Source organism: Lampetra fluviatilis, chromosome 10 (assembly GCF_964198595.1).
Source record: "Lampetra fluviatilis chromosome 10, kcLamFluv1.1, whole genome shotgun sequence".
Classification (NCBI taxonomy): Eukaryota; Metazoa; Chordata; class Hyperoartia; order Petromyzontiformes; family Petromyzontidae; genus Lampetra; species Lampetra fluviatilis.
In genome coordinates this window covers 4,103,401-4,124,022 of record NC_136284.1, presented here as the reverse complement: position 1 = coordinate 4,124,022, position 20,622 = coordinate 4,103,401, and the positions used below count along the sequence as shown (strand labels likewise).

The 20,622-nt window shown below is 46.8% G+C and overlaps 1 protein-coding gene across 1 annotated transcript in view; it reads left to right on the top strand.

The window, feature by feature from the left end:
- The first annotated feature begins 1,833 nt into the window (after nt 1–1,833).
- Nucleotides 1,834–20,622, top strand: part of LOC144934442 (electrogenic aspartate/glutamate antiporter SLC25A13, mitochondrial-like) — a 29,492-nt gene continuing 10,703 nt past the window's right edge. The window contains exons 1-11 of the mRNA XM_078860194.1: nt 1,834–2,155; nt 4,632–4,685; nt 6,458–6,600; nt 6,982–7,097; nt 8,546–8,685; nt 11,844–11,990; nt 12,209–12,347; nt 13,404–13,497; nt 13,896–13,980; nt 16,738–16,819; nt 18,926–19,084. Coding sequence (XP_078716320.1) covers nt 2,153–2,155; nt 4,632–4,685; nt 6,458–6,600; nt 6,982–7,097; nt 8,546–8,685; nt 11,844–11,990; nt 12,209–12,347; nt 13,404–13,497; nt 13,896–13,980; nt 16,738–16,819; nt 18,926–19,084 — 1,162 coding nt within the window. The 5' untranslated portion in view covers nt 1,834–2,152. The remainder of the gene's footprint in view (nt 2,156–4,631; nt 4,686–6,457; nt 6,601–6,981; nt 7,098–8,545; nt 8,686–11,843; nt 11,991–12,208; nt 12,348–13,403; nt 13,498–13,895; nt 13,981–16,737; nt 16,820–18,925; nt 19,085–20,622) is intronic.

Here is a 20,622-nt window from a genome sequence, read left to right as displayed (position 1 = left end):
GGGTGAATGATGAGTACAGTCAATATGCACTGCTGTTATCATACCAGGTACCACCACCACAATGTGTACTCCTCTCATCATAGCAGATACCACCACAGCAGTATGCACTGCTGTAATCATAGCAGGTACCAACACAGCAGTATGCACTGCTGTAATCATAGCAGGTACCAACACAGCAGTATGCACTGCTGTAGTGATAGCAGGTACCTCAGTCGGTATACACTGCTGTAGTGATAGTAGATACTGCTATCGAGTTGGTAGATACCGCTATAGTAAATACTAAAACAGTCAGTATATACCACTACAGTCAGTCAATACTGCTACAGTCAGTATATACTACTTTACAGTCAGTACATACTACATACTACCACGGTGAGTAGCTACTAGAGTCAGTAGATACTATTATAGAGTGAGTAGATACTGCTATAGATTTTGTAGTTACTACTATAGTCAGTGGATACTACTATAGAGTCAGCAGATACTATACAGTTAGTCGTTACGAGTATATAGTCGGTAGATACTACTGTAGGCCCAGTAAATACCAGAGGTGTGGACTCGAGTCATGTGACTTGGACTCGAGTCAGACTCGAGTCATGAATTTGATGACTTGCGACTCGACTTGGACTTGCATAACAATGACTTTGTCCCACCTATGAGATGTGGACTCGAGTCATGTGACTTGGACTCGAGTCAGACTCGAGTCATGAATTTGATGACTTGCGACTCGACTTGGACTTGCATAACAATGACTTTGTCCCACCTCTGGTAAATACTACTATGGTCAGTAGTTATTACAGTCACTAAATACTACTACACAGTCAGTAGCTACTACTGGCTCAGTAGATACTACGGTACATTCAGTAGATACTACTACAGAGTCAATAGATACCACTTCCTCTGTTGTATGTAAGGTGTTGTTAGTATATATACCTACGAGGGGTAAAGATATTTTTTTAGTGGGGGGGAGACCACAATTTTCGGAAACCTTTTGACATCAACTATTTACCCTACACTTTCTACAACTTTTTTGACTTGTGAAAGCCTCTTATATATTTGTTGGTGGAGAAATGTACAAACAGCCCACCGGGCTTTGACAATACCTTAGTATATTTTATTATTTATTATTATTTGTTTCTTTCGGTTAAGTCACGTCTAAAGATAAAATAATAAATTAAATTAAATAATAGAATACGACGTTTCGATTGCAACACAAGCAATCATCATCAGGTATAATGAAATAGCGACATAAAATCTAACCAGAAAACTATAGACAGACATATTAGCAGACAGATATCACCAAGATACATAGCGAGAGCAACACAGGTAACAGAGAGAGGTGGTCGTCTCTGTGGGGTGGCCTTAAATAGACAGAGAGGAGGGCGGACGCAGAGAGAGGGAGGGGGGTTAGAGAAAAAATTAGCATATCAATGAGTGGACAACAAAACGTGGTGCTGCAAGTGCGATGACACGGCAAGCAAGCCTGAAAATCATGAGAAGGACACACTAAAATTAGTATCTGTGTATATATATGTAAGGTTTTTAAGAAATATATTTTTCACCCGGGCAAAGCCGGGTACTTCCGCTAGTGTTATATATATATTTGAAAGGCTTTACACACAGGGACACGGTGTTGGTGTTAATTCTGACGGCCGTGCTTGTTTGCATCCCTTTGCCAATGCAGCAGCAGCAGCAGCGGCATCAGCAACAACAATCACCAACGGCAACCCGTTCGGGTGGCGGGGGAGGAGGTTGCAACCTTTCCCGCGTGACGTCATAGCCGCAGCAAGTTCACGCGTTACATGACGTCATTTCGCCTGAGTGTGACGTCACGGCCCCGCCTTTCCCCCCCCCTCCCCCCACCCGTGTAACATGTGCGCGGACATGGCGGCCAAGGTGACACGGAGTTTGGTGGCGAGGCGGGGTTGGTGACCTGGGGACGTCCGTCACGGCGTTTCCCAGTAGCAGGCAGCGACGGGGAAGCGACACAGCAACTTTCTTCACTCAACAACCTCGGGCCGTCTATTTGTTATTTATTCCCGCTGTGTATCGCTGCAGAGACGCGCGGTCGTACGAAGCCCCCACTTCGCGGTCACTAATTAAGCTGCAGTTGACCGCTAATTGACTCGGTCGAGCTGCTGGGCGCGCCTTGACCATGGTACGGGTATGGACGCCTCGCACACCCACACCACGCATCCATCTCCTTACCCGCGATCACTCCACTCACTCCACCCCAACAGTTCACGTTCAACACTCGCATGCCGCCGTCACGATCCATACACAACGCAAACGCCGACACACATGGCTCTCATTGGAGGCACAATTAACAAACCAAAAAACTCAACATCCGTCAACAACACCGTGGTCTTAATAGAAACAAATATCTAACCGGCGACGTTTCGGGCAATGGCCCCCTTCATGCCGCGACCACACACATCACACCCCCCCACCCCCCCATTACATCAAAATCGGCGACGTTTCTGGAAATGGCCCTTCTTCAGAGGACATAATTCAGAATCAGAATATTTACTTATACTGGAGAAATTCCATGAGCTATAAAGTTCTTGTTCACAGATGGTGCAGTTAAAAGCCCTTTCCAGAAATGTCACCGATGTTTTTTTTACCTTTATAAAGGTCACCACCGTTTGTGTGTTGACGAGCGTGTTGAGTGGTTTTTATTTCGCTAATTGTGCTCCGTGCACCCACTGCGAACACATAGAAGCATCGCCACCAACTAATGTATTGGAGGCAGCGTAACAAGTAGGTTGACGACACCTGCTGCGTGTAAGTGTGTGATGGCTTTCAGGTGGCCTCCACTCGTATACACACGGTATGATGCCTAGTACTTGTAAGTAAGGGATATAATACAACTCCCTCTTTAATCTGGGGCATGTAAGATGCATGTAAGATGCATGCCATGCATGTCAAGGTGTAGGTGGGGAGCGGTGGTGCAGGGGTCAGCGCGCTGCGCTACGAACCCGGCGACCCGAGTTCAATTTCCGCTCACGGCCAACAAGCGGCCTGGGCCTCCCCAAGGTCGACTCGGCCTCAAATGAGTATCTGGTGCGGTGTGTAAACATCGCTGCTGGGGGAGACAAAGGCGGCCGGGTGTGGTGCTGGCCGTGCCGGTCTTAATAGGTGCTACTTGCTAACAGCACTTGCCCCAACAGTCTGTTCAGGCTATACGGGGGGTCTTTGTCTTGTATGTCAGGATGGTTACACGCATGTCAAATGTCTCCCATACGGATTACAAGACGCCCCCCCCCCCACTTTTGCCTTGAGGGGAAAGTGTTCGTCCTATAATCCGGATAATATATTAACTCTTCTCCTCTGGGTCCCTGCCGATTTCATATCTGTAAGATTAATAAGGAAGTTATTCGCCAAACTGTAAATGCAGGACCCTGCTGGTGAGGATTAAAGGAATAACTAAAGAATACCTGCTGAATTGTTTATAATAGGACGTGTAATGATGCTTGTGAGAGATTACATTGTAAAATGTCGTGGCAATAATTTGAAAGTTCCTTGGTCAAATCTTGCAAACGGCAAATACTGGGTAGTTTTAAAACGGTTGGAATAAAGTTTGTAAAAGGTCACCACACGTTTTTTGCACGTCGACAAATTATTGTTTCGGCGAACTCGCCAACATTATTACTGTCATCATTCCGTAAGTGTGTTATGCAATCTAAGCAGACCTCCCTGCAGCTGGTTTATATGTAGAACTGTATAGTAACCTCTGCCTGCCAGAAGTTCATTGACACAAAGTGTGCGGAGAGCACTTAAAGTTCACCGTACTCCCGTGTAGCTTTCGTGTGTGCATTGACAAGACTGACATTGCACTGTCATTGGTTTACAGTATATAACATAACAAAAAATACATCGGTGCAGACATGAAAATTACTTTCTCATGCCGCTGCTTGTGGTCGTGTCTCCACGGGAAGGAGCTTTAGAGAGCCCTGCCACAGGGTATTCGGCCTACTCTTCCTTTGACCCCATCACATACGCGACCTGCCGATGGGCTCACTGCGGTGTGCCCATGTGTACTTCGACCCTTGTTTGAAAACCCACTGAGATGGGTTTCTTTGAATGTGGAATTGTCAAAGTGTTGAATGTGTGATGCCAGTGTGGATTCATTGTCCTGACTGAAGAGTGTATGGAAGGTTCGCCTGTTACTGATGCACATACTGCACACTACACAATTCATCTGCTCATGGGTAAGGGGGAGACCTGGCCTGTGAGTCATGAATCACAATAATGTGTCCTGAGCCATTGTGACAATTAGTTTACCAATTTCAGCGGGCCTTGCCAAATAAAGAACGATTGCCATTGACAATGATTGTATATATCAGTTAATCATTTGCCTGTAAGTTACTCCTTAAAAATCTCAAGTGATTTAGATTATTCACTGCTGCTGCTAGTCAAACTTTAAATATTACTTTGCCTTTCATTGTTATTATGCTTCAGATACTGCAACGATGTGTTTGACTGTGCGTGTGTGAATTGATTTCATCTCGCTAAATGAAAATGAGAAATGAAGTAATATTTCTGAAATACAATTCACTTCTGCCGTCATGTGCTTTGTCACATGCCGTTTTGTCAATGCTATTGCCAATGTCAATGATGGTGTTGTATTACAGATTTCCGTCACGAAGCGAGCGGATGCAGCTGAGCTTAAAAGCGTGTTTAATAAGGTATGGCAACACTGCGACCATTCTAAAATGTAAGGCATCGGTGCTTAAGATATGTTCATTTGTAATTTGCGGCCAACTTGGCATTTGACGTGTTTGCAGGCTGTACTGTGTGTTTACTTTCACGATGTTCCTGAACAAGCACATGGAGTGAAACGTCAAGCTTCGTGCCGAACATCATGCTTTGGCAACCCGAAAACATCGCAGCTGTACAGTGCGATTGTGAACACCCGCGTAGTAGTAGTAGTGTCAGTTGTCTCTTGAGGTCTGACATCAAATCAAGTTTTTTACGTGTCAAACAGTGAATGTTTTTGTTCTCTTGTCATCGGTTCATGGAGTGCAACACTTATCAAATTCCCTCTTATCTGGTGGAGGTCAAAAGACTGTAAACAATGCCAAATAGTTAAACTTCTTGTTGTGTTGTTGGCTATAGAACCTGTCTGTTTGGTTTGTACACAAGGGCACCCACGCGCTAATGAATGCAGGAACGAGCTATGCCCTTGATTATCGTTTGTTTTTATTACCGGCCGTAACTACAGAAGTAAACACGGCCAAGATGCATGAGGAAGCATTTGACTGATAATGGCTTGGTTTGACTGGAAGTGGAGCGTGTATCTACGCCTCCATTCTCGCTGACCTCTGCCGCAGTCTGCTGCTTCTGAGCAAAACGTGCTCCCGGCGTATGCCATGAATTAAAGTGCCACATTTTTCTGTGATTTAATCTAATTTTCACCAGCAGTTATTGAGCCTGTTTACCAGCGGCCGTTGGGCTGTTTGGAGAGACGCTTGTGTTGAACGTGCCGGCATACATTGTTTATAGCAAACTGATGTGATGTTTGCACACTGTACTTTGACATTGTCTCGTTACGTAAACTTTGACACACGTTTATATCGCAGTACGTGATGACAACTGAACAGAATGAATGCTGGTATCTGGTATCGTATGTTTTGGGTGTCCGACTTGGCGTCACAAAACTGCTCCACATTTTTCAGGGTTTCAAAATTGTAGGTATTTTGAAATGTGTATATATATTAGTTTTACATTTGACAATATGATTTTCAGTGTCACACTGTTTAAGCCTTTTTTTGCAGCAGGCTTCATTCCCACCTAGTACTCCGTATACGGTTTTGGGTCTTGAAAGCATTCATCCTTCAGTTTTGACACCGAGTTATATTTATTTACATGGGTAAAATGCAAAATTACCTTTGAGTCATGAGGGATTTCCAAAATTACTTTACAATTGTAAATGCTATATCGGGGTGTATGCATTAGCTATAGCCTTAACATTTTAACTGCAATGTTACTTTGAGGTACTGTACAAAAACTTATCTTACAATAAAAAAGGCTACAGTTCAAAGGACAGGAAAGAAAAACCACAACAAAGTTTCTCAAAGAGAGTCTTTGAATTTTTTTAATTTAAAAATAAATACAAACAAAAAATACAAACTCTATAGCAGTACAAATTATCGAAAGCCCATTCACGGTGCATTACGATCATGTGACCGCTCTTTCACAGCGCACACATTTGTTTTTTTCTGCCATGCTAACTCAATCTTGCAGCAAAACTGCTCTGCGTATAATTACGCGTTAAACTTGAGTGCAATGGTTATATAGATTTATTTTTTATGCATAAATTTCCACCAGGCAGCTTATCTAGAGTGCCGGCCCGGAATATGTTGCTGCAATAAAATTGTTCGTTCTCTTGTTCGTTACTCATTCCGGGCCCGTAGCCCGTTGCCTTCAGCATTCTCTCACACCCTCCGTGTGAGTGCAGTACGCGAGCGTCGAGCACAATGGAGATCGCTTCATGGCTCCAGCCGACTTTGTGCAGCACTTCCTGGGCCTGCTCCGCCAACCCAACCACAATCCGCGCGCTGTGAGCACGCTCGCTGGCGTAGCCGACACCAGCAAAGATGGGTGCGTTGAGCTGCCGCATCTGTGACTTGTTTCAATCGCCCGGCGCCGTGTTTCATTCCGTTAAAAAAGCAAGTCTCGCAATTCTGCGACGTGTTTTTTTGGTTTGTGCCGCGTATTGATCGGCACGAATGACTCGCTGCTACGGTCGTAATATTTCTTCCGGAGTGAAAAAAAAGGGCACTGTATTGCGCATTACAATCAAATTAAGTGAGTAACCGAATAGCTACAACGGCGCACTGCCCTTGCGTTTCCATATTGCGCGGAAACCACGAATGCAGTTGTCTTGCTCGCGGGCATGTTCCTTATCGCAACATTTCGTGACCCGCCCCGCCCCTGTCCCTGTAATATCGATCCCGCGCCCTGCCCCGCTCGTGGCCTCAGGCTCATCTCCTTCCAGGAGTTTGTGGCGTTTGAGTCGGTGCTGTGCGCCCCCGACGCCCTCTTCATGGTGGCCTTCCAGCTCTTTGACAAGCAGGGCAAAGGCGAGGTCACCTTCGGTGAGTGTCCCGTTAAGCGTTTCTAATGGGGACTAAACGGCAGGGCACGGCACCCTTGCCCTTCCCGGTCAGCACCCTCGACCTTTTTCTCGCTGCCTTCCTGGTCATCTGCTCTGTCCGTGTGCAGGAAACGCAGCTCGTTGGACGGAGATGTTTACAAGAAAGTAAATTAAAGTGTCGGCCAAATGCTTTTTTTGGCTTTAAATGGTTTTGTTGTTGCGCCGTGGGTCATGTGAACAATTAATGTAGTCTGTTAAAATAATTAGAATTTGTCAACGTAGCGAGTGCAAAAATAGTTGAAGATTTTTATACTAATTCTTGTGTCATAGAATGCATTTTTTAGGGAACTGGCCTTTGCGGCCTGTCAGATGTGCAGCTAATATGTGTACCTTTTGTTTCTGCCACCAATAGCATTTTCTGAATATTAATTGGATTGACGCGTTTGACATGTCAATTTCCACATTTCCGCCAGGGGAACTTTTTCTCCATTTAAAGGGTTCCAGTGGGAGAGAAAAAAGTGACCTTTGTGCGCTTGTCAGTAATCCATCCCTTCTCTCGGTCGCATCAAACCCGATTACACTGCCAACTCAATCTTTCACCCTCCTTTAACCAAGGTTCTCCTCCTTATAAAGGACCGAGCAGGTATTTCACTTGCGGTGGCTGGCCTGGGTGGGTTGAGGATCCAGTATAGTGCAGCTACCGTATTTATAGGGCTCGTCCTGCAGACTTTACTGCCCTCCTGCCAGCTGGTCTTGGGACTCATTTCACCTTGCGATGCACATAAAGTCGATGACAAACACGGCAGAGATCTAACCCTCAGGGTGTTTCTGCCTAAAATATAATTCAAGACTGGTTCGTGTAAAGCAGAAAAACATCAACATTGTTGAACACAATAAGGCATTGCATCGGGGAATTTTATTTTTGGACCCACGACCCCGAGCAATAAGGTCTCTCGTGTATCCTGCATCTTCGTTGCTAGTTAATTACTGAAACGGTACTTTCGCGAGTTGCTTTATGTAACCGCTGTTTAATATTATTAGCTCCTGATTGTGTGCAGTGGATGGGTTTAAATCTGTGACGCTCTGGGCTGTTGAGCAGTGGGTAGCGTGTCGGCAAGGCCCTCTCAGGGCTCCGTGTAGAAGCTCATTACAGGCCGAGATATTCATACTGACATACCCTAACATTTCATTTTATGTATTCATTTGCGCACTTAATACAATTAGTTACAGACATGGGCAGTGGCAATTTAGTCATTAGTATAATTAGTGTAATTTATCCTTGACAAAATGACAATGCGGATACAATACTATTGACATGAGACTGGCGAGTGTGCTGTCACATAAACATGCAAGAAGCTGGAAATTATTTATGAAATTTAACTTTTTTTTTCTTCTTCTTTTGGAAGGCGATAATTTCAGCGTTTTGTAAATGTTGGTTGTGTCTGGCAGACGGGGTGAAGGAGGTGTTCAGCCAGACCGACATCCATCAGCATATTTCCTTCAACTGGGACTGCGACTTCATCCGGCAGCACTTTGGCCACGACCGCACCAGGTGCCTCATCTACTCCGAGTTCACGCAGTTCTTGCAGGTATAATAAACGCACGCCCTCCCTGCATGACCTCTACGTCCCTGCTTGTGGAGGAGTTATCGTATGCTTATCTTTAAGACGGAAACGCGTACTGAACCACGTGCCGTTTCGTTTCTGTCGTGACTCAGTTTGTTAACGCTGTATTTTATTGCGCAAAAAAGCAACTGTAAAGATTTTCCGTGAAGGTAAGCTAGACGGCATTCCCATGCTCCCCTTGTCGCTTTTTCAGTGGCCTGTACAAATGTTCGCAACTGCCGGCGCTCCCAAGACCGTACGCTGCCTCGCCCATGTTTGATTGCGTCTAATGTTTCCTGCTGAGTTCCTTCCGGAGGTGTCGGGGAGAGCCTTTCACTTGTCCATTATAGTCCAAATTGCTGCTGTCTCTTGCCACTGAAACGTGACTCCTCCAGAAGCTGGCAGAGGGATTGGGTAGGGTTTGTGTGGACCCTATAAAGGGAGGGGGTGGGAGCTGGAGGGGTGCAGGCAGAGATGTAGGGTAAGGCTGAGCGGGGTGGTGGGGGGGCAGGGTTGGGGGGCGAGGGGAGGCGGGGGAGCTATGTGAAGAAGCACGGGTTTAAAATTACACCACCTTCGAAAAATGAAACCTCTTTCAGGCCACAAAATCAAAAACTCTTTAAAAAAACGTCTCTGGAGTTGCAAATGTAATTGTGACAAGCTGTCAACCTTTCTCTTGCACGCGGAGCTCTTTATCACTTGCAGGACAGTGCATGAAATGCATGGCTAAGTACGGCTGCAGTAATTGTTGGTGCAAGGGGGATTGCCACTTAGGCATGTTGAACAAGAGAACAAGAGCACTTGTCGCTGTACACTTCATCTCGTGTAACAGAAACTCACGGTAATCAAGTACAGGTTTTCTGTGCAGGAGAAAAACCAGGTCTGTTTTTAATTAAGTGACACGTAAACATTCGCCCTTTTCTCCATATAACCTGCTTTAAAAATCGAGTTGATGTTTTGCTTTTCTTTTTACAATGCAGCAGAAAACGCGGTCATATGATTTTGTACAAAAATAATTCATTCAGTATTACGTAATCGGCCGCGAGTTGCCTTTTTTCCCGCAATGGTGCGAAATTAGCACGCGCCGCGAAAAGCTCTCAGCAGAACGAGCGAAAGCATTTGGCAGCCGTTACTACCGAGACTACGTGTTTCTTTACAGCAGCGTGTTTCAACTCTCTTGCACACCCTCAGCCCTAGCCTCCTTTTTTTTTGTTCACTCTGCCACCACACTTTACGTTTTTAAGGAAATTGCCCTTTTTATTTAACTGGCAGTAAGCGCAATGAAATTAATTACTTTAAAATTGATGATTTGGACTCTAGTCAAAGACAGTAGTCTTGAGACTACCGTGGGTAAACATAAGGCATCTCTGGACATGAATTAATCGGGAAGTCAACTGCTGCAGGTTTTGGCTGCGCACTTATTTGAACCACAGTGGCAAATTTAAGTTTTATTTTTAGGCACTTCGCTTCTACATTGTACAACATGGAAACAATGGGAATTCGTTGATTTCACGAGGCATAATAGTCAGTTATTACATAGTTGGTCAAATTATTACAAGACACCGACAACCATTCATTTCTTGTGGATCTCTCCAATTGGAAAAGTTTCCGTGCACTGCAAATGTGTTTTGTTACAAGGTAACATAAATCTTTTTAGGCACAGTGTATTTGCAAAGTGTGTGTTCTTTACAGCCAAATGTCATTGATTGGTTTATAGGTACAGTAATACATAAATAAATGAAGAAAGCAAAATGTAATGAAGCAGTCTGAGCGTGCCTTGTGGAATTGTAATGGCCCTTGTACTTTGGGCTTTTCTCTTTGGCCCCACCGCCATTGCTGGGAGTATTAATGACGCATCGTTGTGGTCCTTTGCAGATGTATTTGCGTAACTGCAATGGGACGGTCGTGCAATTCATGTAATATTCAGCATGTGGCTCTAATATGTATTGTATAAATACAACATTTATTATAATTACTAATAACACCCCGAATTAGAAGGCAGGAGATTATTCCTTTTGGCCAAAATGTAATAGTTAAACGTGGACTCAAATACTCGGGGCTTATCATTGACGACTGTTTGATGTGGCATAGAATATTTTTTTTCGTCATTCTAGTTTATCGAATATACATTTTTATTTTATAGTTCTTGCATGATCTTTTATGTGGTTAATTTCTGAGAACATGGTTTGAGCATGTGCAGCTGTTATAATGTGAGTTCAAGTACAGGTGTATGTATATATATACGTGTGTGTGTGTGTGCGTGCCACACCCTGTCAGGAGGGTGGTCCCCTCCCCTCAGTGTTCTTCGAGAAACAGCAGGAAACCACTGTGGCTGCCATGTGACATGGCTGAACACTCACTGTGGAGGAGAGGCTGCCATTCCTCTATCAGGATCTCGATGGGTACCGACTAAAGCTCTGTGGAATATAGGAGGCCCAGTAGACCGGTTCTGCCTCCATTTACTACGAGGGGTGGACAGTCCTCCACTCGCGGCAGGGCACTGTCAAACAACAAGGAGTGGCTCTTTTTCTGAATAAAAGGATGAAGGAGGCGTGGGAGTTTGCCAACGAGGTTTGGGAAGCTGCGAGTTCCAGGATGTAGCCCTCATGCTCAGCCACCACATAATCAAAATCTTCTGTTTGGCTGAATAGAAATGGCTAAATGTGCAGTGCATTGGCAAGAGAAGAGCTGGGCTGATCAGGTACAGGAGGATATGGAGCTTGTTAATGATAGGTATCTTCAATGTCAAGATTCGTCTTTGTGTGGAGGAGGCTCATGAAGGACGCTAGTGGGCAGTTGGAGGTAGTCGCCCTCCAACAACGGAGGAGCAGAGCGCTGGGCAGCCAAAACGCAGCGAATTGGCACAGTGCATCTGTCAATCATCTCAGTCAGTCAACGCATAACGCTTGCGTTTGCCCATGCCCTTTTGCCAGCGAGCCTTCAACACTTCACGTGGCCTCAAATTGCACCTCGCCTGGCACAAGTGCTGCGGTGATGTCACCGCCACAAAATGAGTGGCTGTTATAATTTTAAGTCGATTAATTGACCTGATGGAGCGATCATCCCAGCTCGAGTCATTATGACTAACCGGGGGGGGGGGGGGATCTTTGTCTTTGTGTGTGGGTATGTACGTGGATTGGCAGGAGCTGCAACTGGAACATGCTCGGCAGGCCTTCGCCCTGAAGGACGTTAACAAGTCCGGTACGATTCCAGCGCTGGCCTTCAACGACATCATGCTCACCATCCGTCCGCACATGCTGTCGCCGTTCGTGAAGGAGAACCTCGTGTCGGTGAGTTGTTCTCCGAGCACCCTAGGCGCCTTCATAAAAATTCCAATTGGTCAATTTCACAACTGTAAGCTTCCCGCTGGGAAAACTAAAATTAATCCCCTTTCTGTAACGAGCCTTATACTGAGCTTGCACCCTTTTTTTTTAAGCTGTTGGTATTTTCTAATGCATGTCGTACGTGCGTTGAATCGACGGCGCTCGTTCTCCATGTGGGTGCGCAGGCAGCGGGAGGCAGCAAAACTCACCAGGTGAGCTTCTCTTACTTCAATGCCTTCAACTCGCTTCTCAACAACATGGAGCTGATGCGCAAGATCTACAGCACGCTGGGTGCATCGCGCAAGGGCGTCGGCGTCACCAAAGGTAGCTCGTCCGGTGCATCAAAAAGTCACGGAAACTTTATTCGCCCCGTCTCGAGATATGAATAACAAACGGTGCAGTGCACACGGGGTATTAATGATTATGCCCGATTGACAATTTCGTCAACCGTCATCATTAGAAGTTTGATTCGGTTAATGAGCCGATTAAATTTATTTATCATTTAATTGAAAGTAGTGGCTCCAGAGGTCACCCTCGTAAACCTCGGCGGTGGTTTATCCGCTTCTCTAACAAAGGCATTCCCCAAGCTGTTGCCATATCTCGCGGTCGTTTGATGTAAAATAAAATCCGTCTAGCATACTTGCAGTGGGCATCCTCATGGGCCTGTTTCGGGCCTTGGCTGGGGAGGTCACATGCACCAAATGCTTATAACGTCTACGAATCGAAAACAATCGTCTCTTTTAAGTGCGCAATTTGATGGGACGTATCGTGGGCATAAGAATCGATTTTTATTCTGTGAATTGGTGTATGGTATGCCTAGCGGACGCTTCATATAGTGGTTGTAGATGTTTTATTATTTTAAAAAATTCGGTGGTGTTGAATGAGTCTGTTATTGTGAAATGTCCTTAAATTGCTTGTATAGAAGGAAACGTTTGCTGATATCTGTGATTGTCGTAGAGTTATAGGTTTCGTCAGATGGTATTGTTTTTTTACATCTTAAGCAAGCATGTTACACTTTTGAGCTGAAAAATCTAGCGGTATAATTTACATGCGAGAGCATCACTGACCGGGAGTATGTTTTCCTTCTCGCCGAGTGTGACTGAAGCATACTCCTGTTGCAGTGATCATTGTTATCACTCGCACACAGCAGTGATATGTGAGACCACGCTGCTTAACATTTGATAGTCCAGTTTGGCCTGTGCCATTACATACTTTGCACTCGGCGACTTTGCTGCTTAAGCTGTTGTTGTTTGCCTTTGATACTAGCCATAAACCGAATACAATTTTCAAACAAAGAAAGGGGCATGGTTTTAGGTACCATCTGGTGCCATTTCTCTCTACGTTCAATGTTGAATGCAACCCGTGTACTCTTCTTCACAGAGGAGTTCGTGCTGGCAGCTCAGAGGTTCGGCCAAGTGACTCCGATGGAAGTGGACATCCTGTTCCAGCTGTCTGATCTCTTCGAGCCAACGGGGTCAGTTTAATCGGCCAAATCCCTCGCCGTTGCCGAAGCCTCTTGTTTTATTTTCATGAGCACGTTGTGTTCAACCACCAATGCCGCAGGTCAAGGCACTCCTTTTACTGCTTCTTTCATCGCACTGCTCTAATTTGAAATGTCCTCCCATTGTCTCTCTTTTTCCCAGTTATTTTAATAACCTCGCTGAATTCAAGAAATGCATTGACTTATTTTTTTTGCCCCCCCCCCACCCCCTTCAATTGTGCTAAATGTTGCTGGCCGTATGGCATTTTGGGCCTTGGGACCTGTGCTCAGCAACCGTGATTTAAAAAAAAAACGGTGACAAACTTTGCCGTCGTTGCAGTAGTACCGCTCGCTGCTGTACCGCTTGCTGTTTGCTGTGCCGGTGTGTGCAGTCGAGTGACCCTGGCAGACATAGAGAGGATAGCTCCCCTCCAGGACGGTGCCATGCCTTATAACTTGGCCGAAGCCCAGCGGCAGGTAAAGGACACTTCGCCTCTCCACCTACATCTTATTTGTTTAAAGCATCTTTCCCCTGCAGTGCAAACAAGGTGCAGCTTATCCTTCATACAACAGTGGTCCTGATAGTGCGGGGAGGCAGGTGGATGAGCTACAGACAGACTCATTATACCCGGGCATTCCAGGATCAGCCGCTGGGTCCATTGATTGCTGGTAACCATAGACCCACTCAGACCCTAACATTGGTGGGTGTGCGAATCCAAAATGTTAGAGGTCTGCCCATAAATTTTGGAGAAATGTAGACCCCCCCAAGGCATGAGGTGATGCTCAATTGTAGGTGTGCCATGCGGGAGGTCTGCATCTGACAGTCTGCCACATTACTTTTTGGCTGTTTGACAAAAGGCTGAACAAAAACCCACTGGCATGAGGTGGTCATTTTTGTTATTAATGGTCCACTGGAAACTGCTGTACACAAGGGGGTTTGAATAGTGACCACTGGTGGCCGTAAATACACACCGCTCCAGTGCTCAAAGAGAGAGGGCTCAAGTGTTGCTGTGTGCTGACATGCTTTTCTCGGGTTTATTTGGTGTCTTAACTGTCATCACACATTTATGTTGGGTCACTGTTTCCTCGAATTTAGATTCGAAGGGAGAATGCGGGTTGCACATCACGTACAAATTTTGTGCCATTCCACTGCTTGATGAGGGCCTTCACACATTGAGCAGTTCGTGGGGGTTATTTGACCATACTTCACCATGCTGGTCAGTGCGGCCTTGTAAAGGTGGGGAGCGTAGAAGTACATACGTTACAACAATGGATTTTACTGCACTGCCATCTGCTGTGCACCGTGTAGCCACACGCCCTATAACAACCTGGTTATGCATGGTAGTCACCTATCCTAGAGTTTTTTTCCAGGCTCAGACCTGCTTAGCTTCTGAGTTCTCATGAGATCTGGTGCATTCTGGGTGATTTGGTCACAGGTGACGTCTACTTTATTTGGAACGCTATTTTGTCGGGCTGGGTGGGTGCACCTCTCCGCTAACGCAGCTGGAATGTCGCGATTTCAAAAGGGCCGCACCTGTGCGGTGCGTTTGTGTGAAGCTGCCACAGGTGAAAATGTGACCACCTAGAGACAACCGCTCAACGCTGCGTTCAGAATAATACACATCGGCGGTTTCCGCTTTGATATGTCTATTATGGTCTCTTCAGGAAAAATAAAATGTGCACACCTCTTAAATGACAGCAGTGTGGTAGTACATGGATAGCCCTTTTGTCACTCCGCTACTGAATGACGGCCTCCCCATCCCATGCGATTTGTGGGGGTTATTTGACCATACTTCACCGTGCTGGTCAGTGCGGGGTGGTGAAGCGTGAAGAGAGCGGGGAGGGGCCATGATTGCTTACGATATCATTCATCGTTGATGTTAGCCTTGGCCCGGAATCAAGCACAGGTGGGCGAGTTCAGAGCGCAGTGTATTGTAACATGTTTTATGCATACGAGCTCTTGAGTACTAATTCCTCATTACGTTTGTAGAGGATCGCTATTTGTCGATGCATGTTAAGTGGTCAAACGATCGTTGCAACTTATTGGGCTGGGTAGAGGCACGTGTTTTGCCCAAACAGACATTTTCCAGTTTACGCTCCAGGCTAAACCTGCTGATCTGGCAGGGTATGTGTGTATGTGTGTGGAGGTGTATACCGGCACTTCCTGAAACAAAGGCTGAAAGGCCTCCAGACATCTGTTGGGTGGGCCATCCCTTCGCGTTTCATCCCTGCAGGGCCGTGTTCCCACAGTAAAACCTGTGCGCGTTTGAACTCAATCTATTTTTGTTATTTGGCTGCTCCTCTCCACCAACTAACCCTGCCCACCGCCCACAACACCAAAAACCGCTCTGATGCCCCCTCCTCCGCTTGGCCACCCTCCACCCCCACAACCGCGCCCCCCACCCCCGGGCAAACTGGGAGGATTACAGGCTGCGTGGCAGAGGAGCTTACCTGCCCTCTTTCTCCGTGCAAAGGGGACCTGCATTCCTGTAGGGCAGGTGTGCTCACGGGGCCGCGTGCGTAATCCCGCTCGCTTTTACGTGGAGTCGCCAGGCAGTTAAAAAGTTTACAGTGGCCACATTAACTGCTGGACTGGGTTAGGATAAAGGGTCCTTGGGGATATAAAACCAATGCCCTCTAGCTAGGGAGAGGTTGCATTGTTGTTTTTTTTGTAGTGGTCACTTAGTTTTGTGTACCTGCCCCCCTCCCACCTTGCTTTGTAAACGTGTTGTTTGGGAAGGGTTTTATCCCATTTGTTTATTTCACAGAAAGCTATGTAGTGTGGAATTTAATTGTTTTATATTCAAGTCCATTATGCAGCCCCGGGAGATTTTCCTACCCTATGAACTAAGCTGGAAAGCACCTGCTTTTGTCATATCTCGCAAGATGAGCAAATTCGCGCTTGGGATGGGTGACCACCATGTTATAAAAAATATGTTATCGGCTGCGACGGGAATATGTGGTAGGATGCAGAGGGCATTGCCGCTAAATCAATGTTTGTATTGTACTTCTTCGCTCCCACATCTATGCTCCCTGCCTTCACCAACCCACGCTGACCACCAGTGTGGTGAAGTATGGGCAAACAGCCCCCACGACCCGCATGGCGTGGAGAGGCACGAACCCAGCAGTGGTTTGACAAAAGGCTGTACGTGCATATGTACTATGGTTTTGTTTGTTATTAATACCGTATTTGATTTTAAATAACATTCTTTTAATCCCACGATGCTTTGCTAGCAAGCCTCAGACAAGTCAAGACCCATTCTCATCCAAGTGGCCGAATCTGCCTACAGATTTGGTCTGGGCTCAATTGCCGGAGGTGAGATGGGAACTTCAATTGCCACTCGCCACGCATTCATTCAAAGATAAAGACAAACACGGGGTATATCGCATTTCATCAACACAACGCCGTGGAGCACGCGCACGTTATAGCGGAGCTCGCAACCGCTCGCGTGATTTATTTTTCCACGTTTTATTGCGAGGAGCTGCGCCGATTACGGACGACGCCAGATGCGTGGCCGCCGCGTCTCGGCGCGGCGGCAAACACGATCGCCCACGCGAGCTGCCATCGTGACAAGCGTCGTGTTTCGTTACGTGGGGCATTTTTCCCCCTCCTCGGTCATTTCAACTTATTTATTTATTTGACTCGAGTGCGTCTGTCACTACGCGTCTAGTATCCTTGGCTCCAGCCAGTCTTGGCCCACAGTGCCACAATGATGTCCTTACAGTTACCCCTCTGTGCATCGGCTCGCTCCATCCAAAGGGTCATTGTTGTATCTGGCACGGTCCTGAGAGCCAGACAAGTCGTTCAGAATGCGCCTGGGAGTTTGGACTCTTGGCTCGTGAATATATAGTTTCAGGTCGAGTTACTGAAATTATCTTGCTTTGCTTGTTATGGTGCATTTTTAGATGTACTGTATAAAAATATGTGTGTGCCCACACACGCATTGCATGCCTGCACATATCGATGACAAATAAAATGAAAGCTATTTAGATTGTTTTTTATTTGACGTCACTTGATGATGACTGCTGTCTTGTTCATCTCTCGCTTAGCACCTCGATTCGCTGTCATTTTGGTTGTAATTTTTAATCCTCTTCAAATCCTTGTTATTTTGGTGCTTTGTGTGATGTGGGGGCATGTGTCATGGGGTGTGTACGCGGAATGTTCCAGTGGAAAGATGTTAACTGCCTCGCCTGGTATACAGGAGGTCGTCGATTCGATCATCTAGAGTATTTGCCTGCTAGAAATGTCGACACGATAAGCCACTTCATTGGGCTATCATTTGTGGCCAGGTCGCTTCTGAAAAATAACTATATAGCTCGGTGGGCCTTACATGGTTAAATAAAAATAGTTTATAGTGGCGTGCTGAGGATGTGCGCGTGTGTATGTGAGTTACTTGGAACGACGTGTATGTGATGTATACATGGCGTGCACTGTGCGGGGGTGTGTACCTGGTGGGACGTGTGTCATGGATACATGGTGTGGCTGTTGGTGGGTGTGTACATCATGTGGTTTGTGTGGGGTGTGTGCATTGTGTGGCTTGTAGAGGGTGTGTACATGGTGTGACTTGATGAGTGTGCACATTGGGTGGCTTGTTTATTGTATGTGTAGTGACGCATTCAGAGACACTAGGAGTAGAACGCGCTCTATTATCAGCCTTCACAGCTCACAAGGGGTAACTACAGCTCCCAGTCAGGACAGCTGGCAGACCGCCTGACTGACGATGCCGAGAAGGTGAAGATGTAGATGGCGACGAAGACTCCAGCAGCACGACGAGGGGATCCCATTCCAACCGACAGCCCCGAGCCTTCGCTCGGGGTCCCCTTTTAGCCTCCCAGCGTGGCCTCGCTCCGCCCTGGCCACGCCCCTTTCTAGAACCTACTAGCGGGTTCCCGGGCTTCCCTCACGTGCCCCCTCTATCACCTTTCCCCTACATCCCTCTCTCTGACTTGTCACGTGACCTGCTGACAGACAGGGCTGCTGCAACTGCAGATCCCCTTCTCCAGTAACCCGCGCTATGCTACGTAGTGACCCGTTCCATGTCACTACACATGTACATGGAGTGCGATGTGTACGTGGTAAAGTTGTCAATACAATTATTCACAACATGACGATTCTTTTTCTCGTACCTTCGTAATTGCATTTCACAATTTTATCGTCTCGTTTGTGTGCTTTGCTGTACTTCCAGTACACGTTTGGATTCATGAATTATGTGACTGCAATTCACTCGCCATGAGCCTACTATTAAACAGCGGTTTGCACATTTGGTGTGTTGACGTGTGTGACACGTGTACGCACATAGCGTGACGTTCGTACACACAGCGTGGGGTGTGCGCTTGACGTGCTACATGAAGCGCGGTGCCTGCCTGCGTGCCTTTGTATGTGACGCGGTGTGCGGGGGGCGCCCGTGTGCCCGTCGTGTAGCGGTGGGCGCCACGGCCGTGTACCCCATCGACCTGGTGAAGACGCGCATGCAGAATCAGCGCTCGACCGGCTCCTTCGTGGGCGAGCTCATGTACAAGAACAGCTTTGACTGCTTCAAGAAGGTGGTGCGCTACGAGGGCGTCTTCGGCCTCTACCGAGGTGGGTGCACTCGCACAAAGGCAAAGGTCGCCCAGCGTGGTCCTTACAAGACTGCTGTGGCAAGTACCGTTTGCTAGCACCAGTGAAGACCAACACGACACACGAGGGGGTTGATGTGGATAGCACCACGCCCGGCCAAGCTTTATCTCCCCAGTGGTGGTGTTTACACACCGCAGCGGGTACTAATTTAAGGCTGAGATGACCTAGGGGGGGGGAGGGCCAGCACCGTTATTGATATTTTGTGACTGATTTTGGCTTTGAGCCGGAATCGAATTCAGCAGGTTTGTAGCGCAATGCGTTAACCACTGCACCACCACTCCCCACACTCCTCGGCACACACGCCACTCGCTTGTGCCCGTATACACATACAGCCGACTTGCCAATCCGCTGCTGAATGAGTGCTTCCTCTCCCCTTGCGGGTAATGATGGTTCATTGAGCATACTTCAGTGTGGGTTGGCGAAGGGAGCGGCGGGGCCCAGGATTGGTTCAGCTATAATTCACCTTTGATGTCAGCCATGGATGGGTATCAAACTCGGCTCACTGTGTTCATAGAGCAGCACGCCATCTGCTGCACCACGGAGCACAGATGTGGGAGCATACTCAACTGACTTATGTAATTTCTACTGTATATACTTTATTTTTAGTGACTTGTTTACCGTTTCTATATTTTGCACTGCTATTCTTTTTTTTGGTGTTGTTTGTTGTAACATTCTGATCCGCCCCTACTGGACTGTGAAAAAGAGCTTCATGGCTCATAGGATTCCTCCAGTCGAAATAGTTTTTTCTGATTATGACTTTGTCACATTGTGTTCTCTGTTGCCCCCAACGTAGTCTTGCACTAGCCTATTCAAGGACTAACCTGCTTAACTTTCGAGGTATGCTGAGATGGAGTGCTTCCTCTGTGGTTTGGTCATGCATGTACCTGTGGCTAAAAATGCTGGGAACAGTCGTATCCATCAAATGGTCTCGACAAGCCGAACTTCTTAGGGGGCACACCTGACCATTTGCCGATGTGGAATTGGGTGGCAATTGTAGCTTCGAGTGGTGACACTGCCACCTACTGCCACCTGCTGCCACAGCCTTGTCCATGCCTTCGCAAGTCCCCGTCACGCACAGGATGTGGGTGTGCTCCGTGCATGTGCCTGTGAACTCATCCGCCTGTCAATGGCATTTGCGCTGCAGAAGGACGCGTTCACATGATGGCGATGTGGTTTATGACGGGATTTAAATGCTATTTGCGTGCATGTAAGCGTATTTTAATTAGACATCCATCATGAGATTAACCCAAATTTAAAATATACTTACATCTCTCTGTCAATCCGTTGCTGGATGAAGGCCTCCCCACGATATGTTGGTCATGGTGCTTCTTTGACCATACTTCACCACGCTGGTCAGTGGGTGTTTGTCAAGGGGAGAGACCCCAGGACCGGTTTACATATCACATGCTGCCGATGTTATCTATGGCGTGGTGAAATGCATGCTTGGAATTACACTAAGAGATGGAAAGGAGAACCATGGATTTAAGAGCACGTGCAGG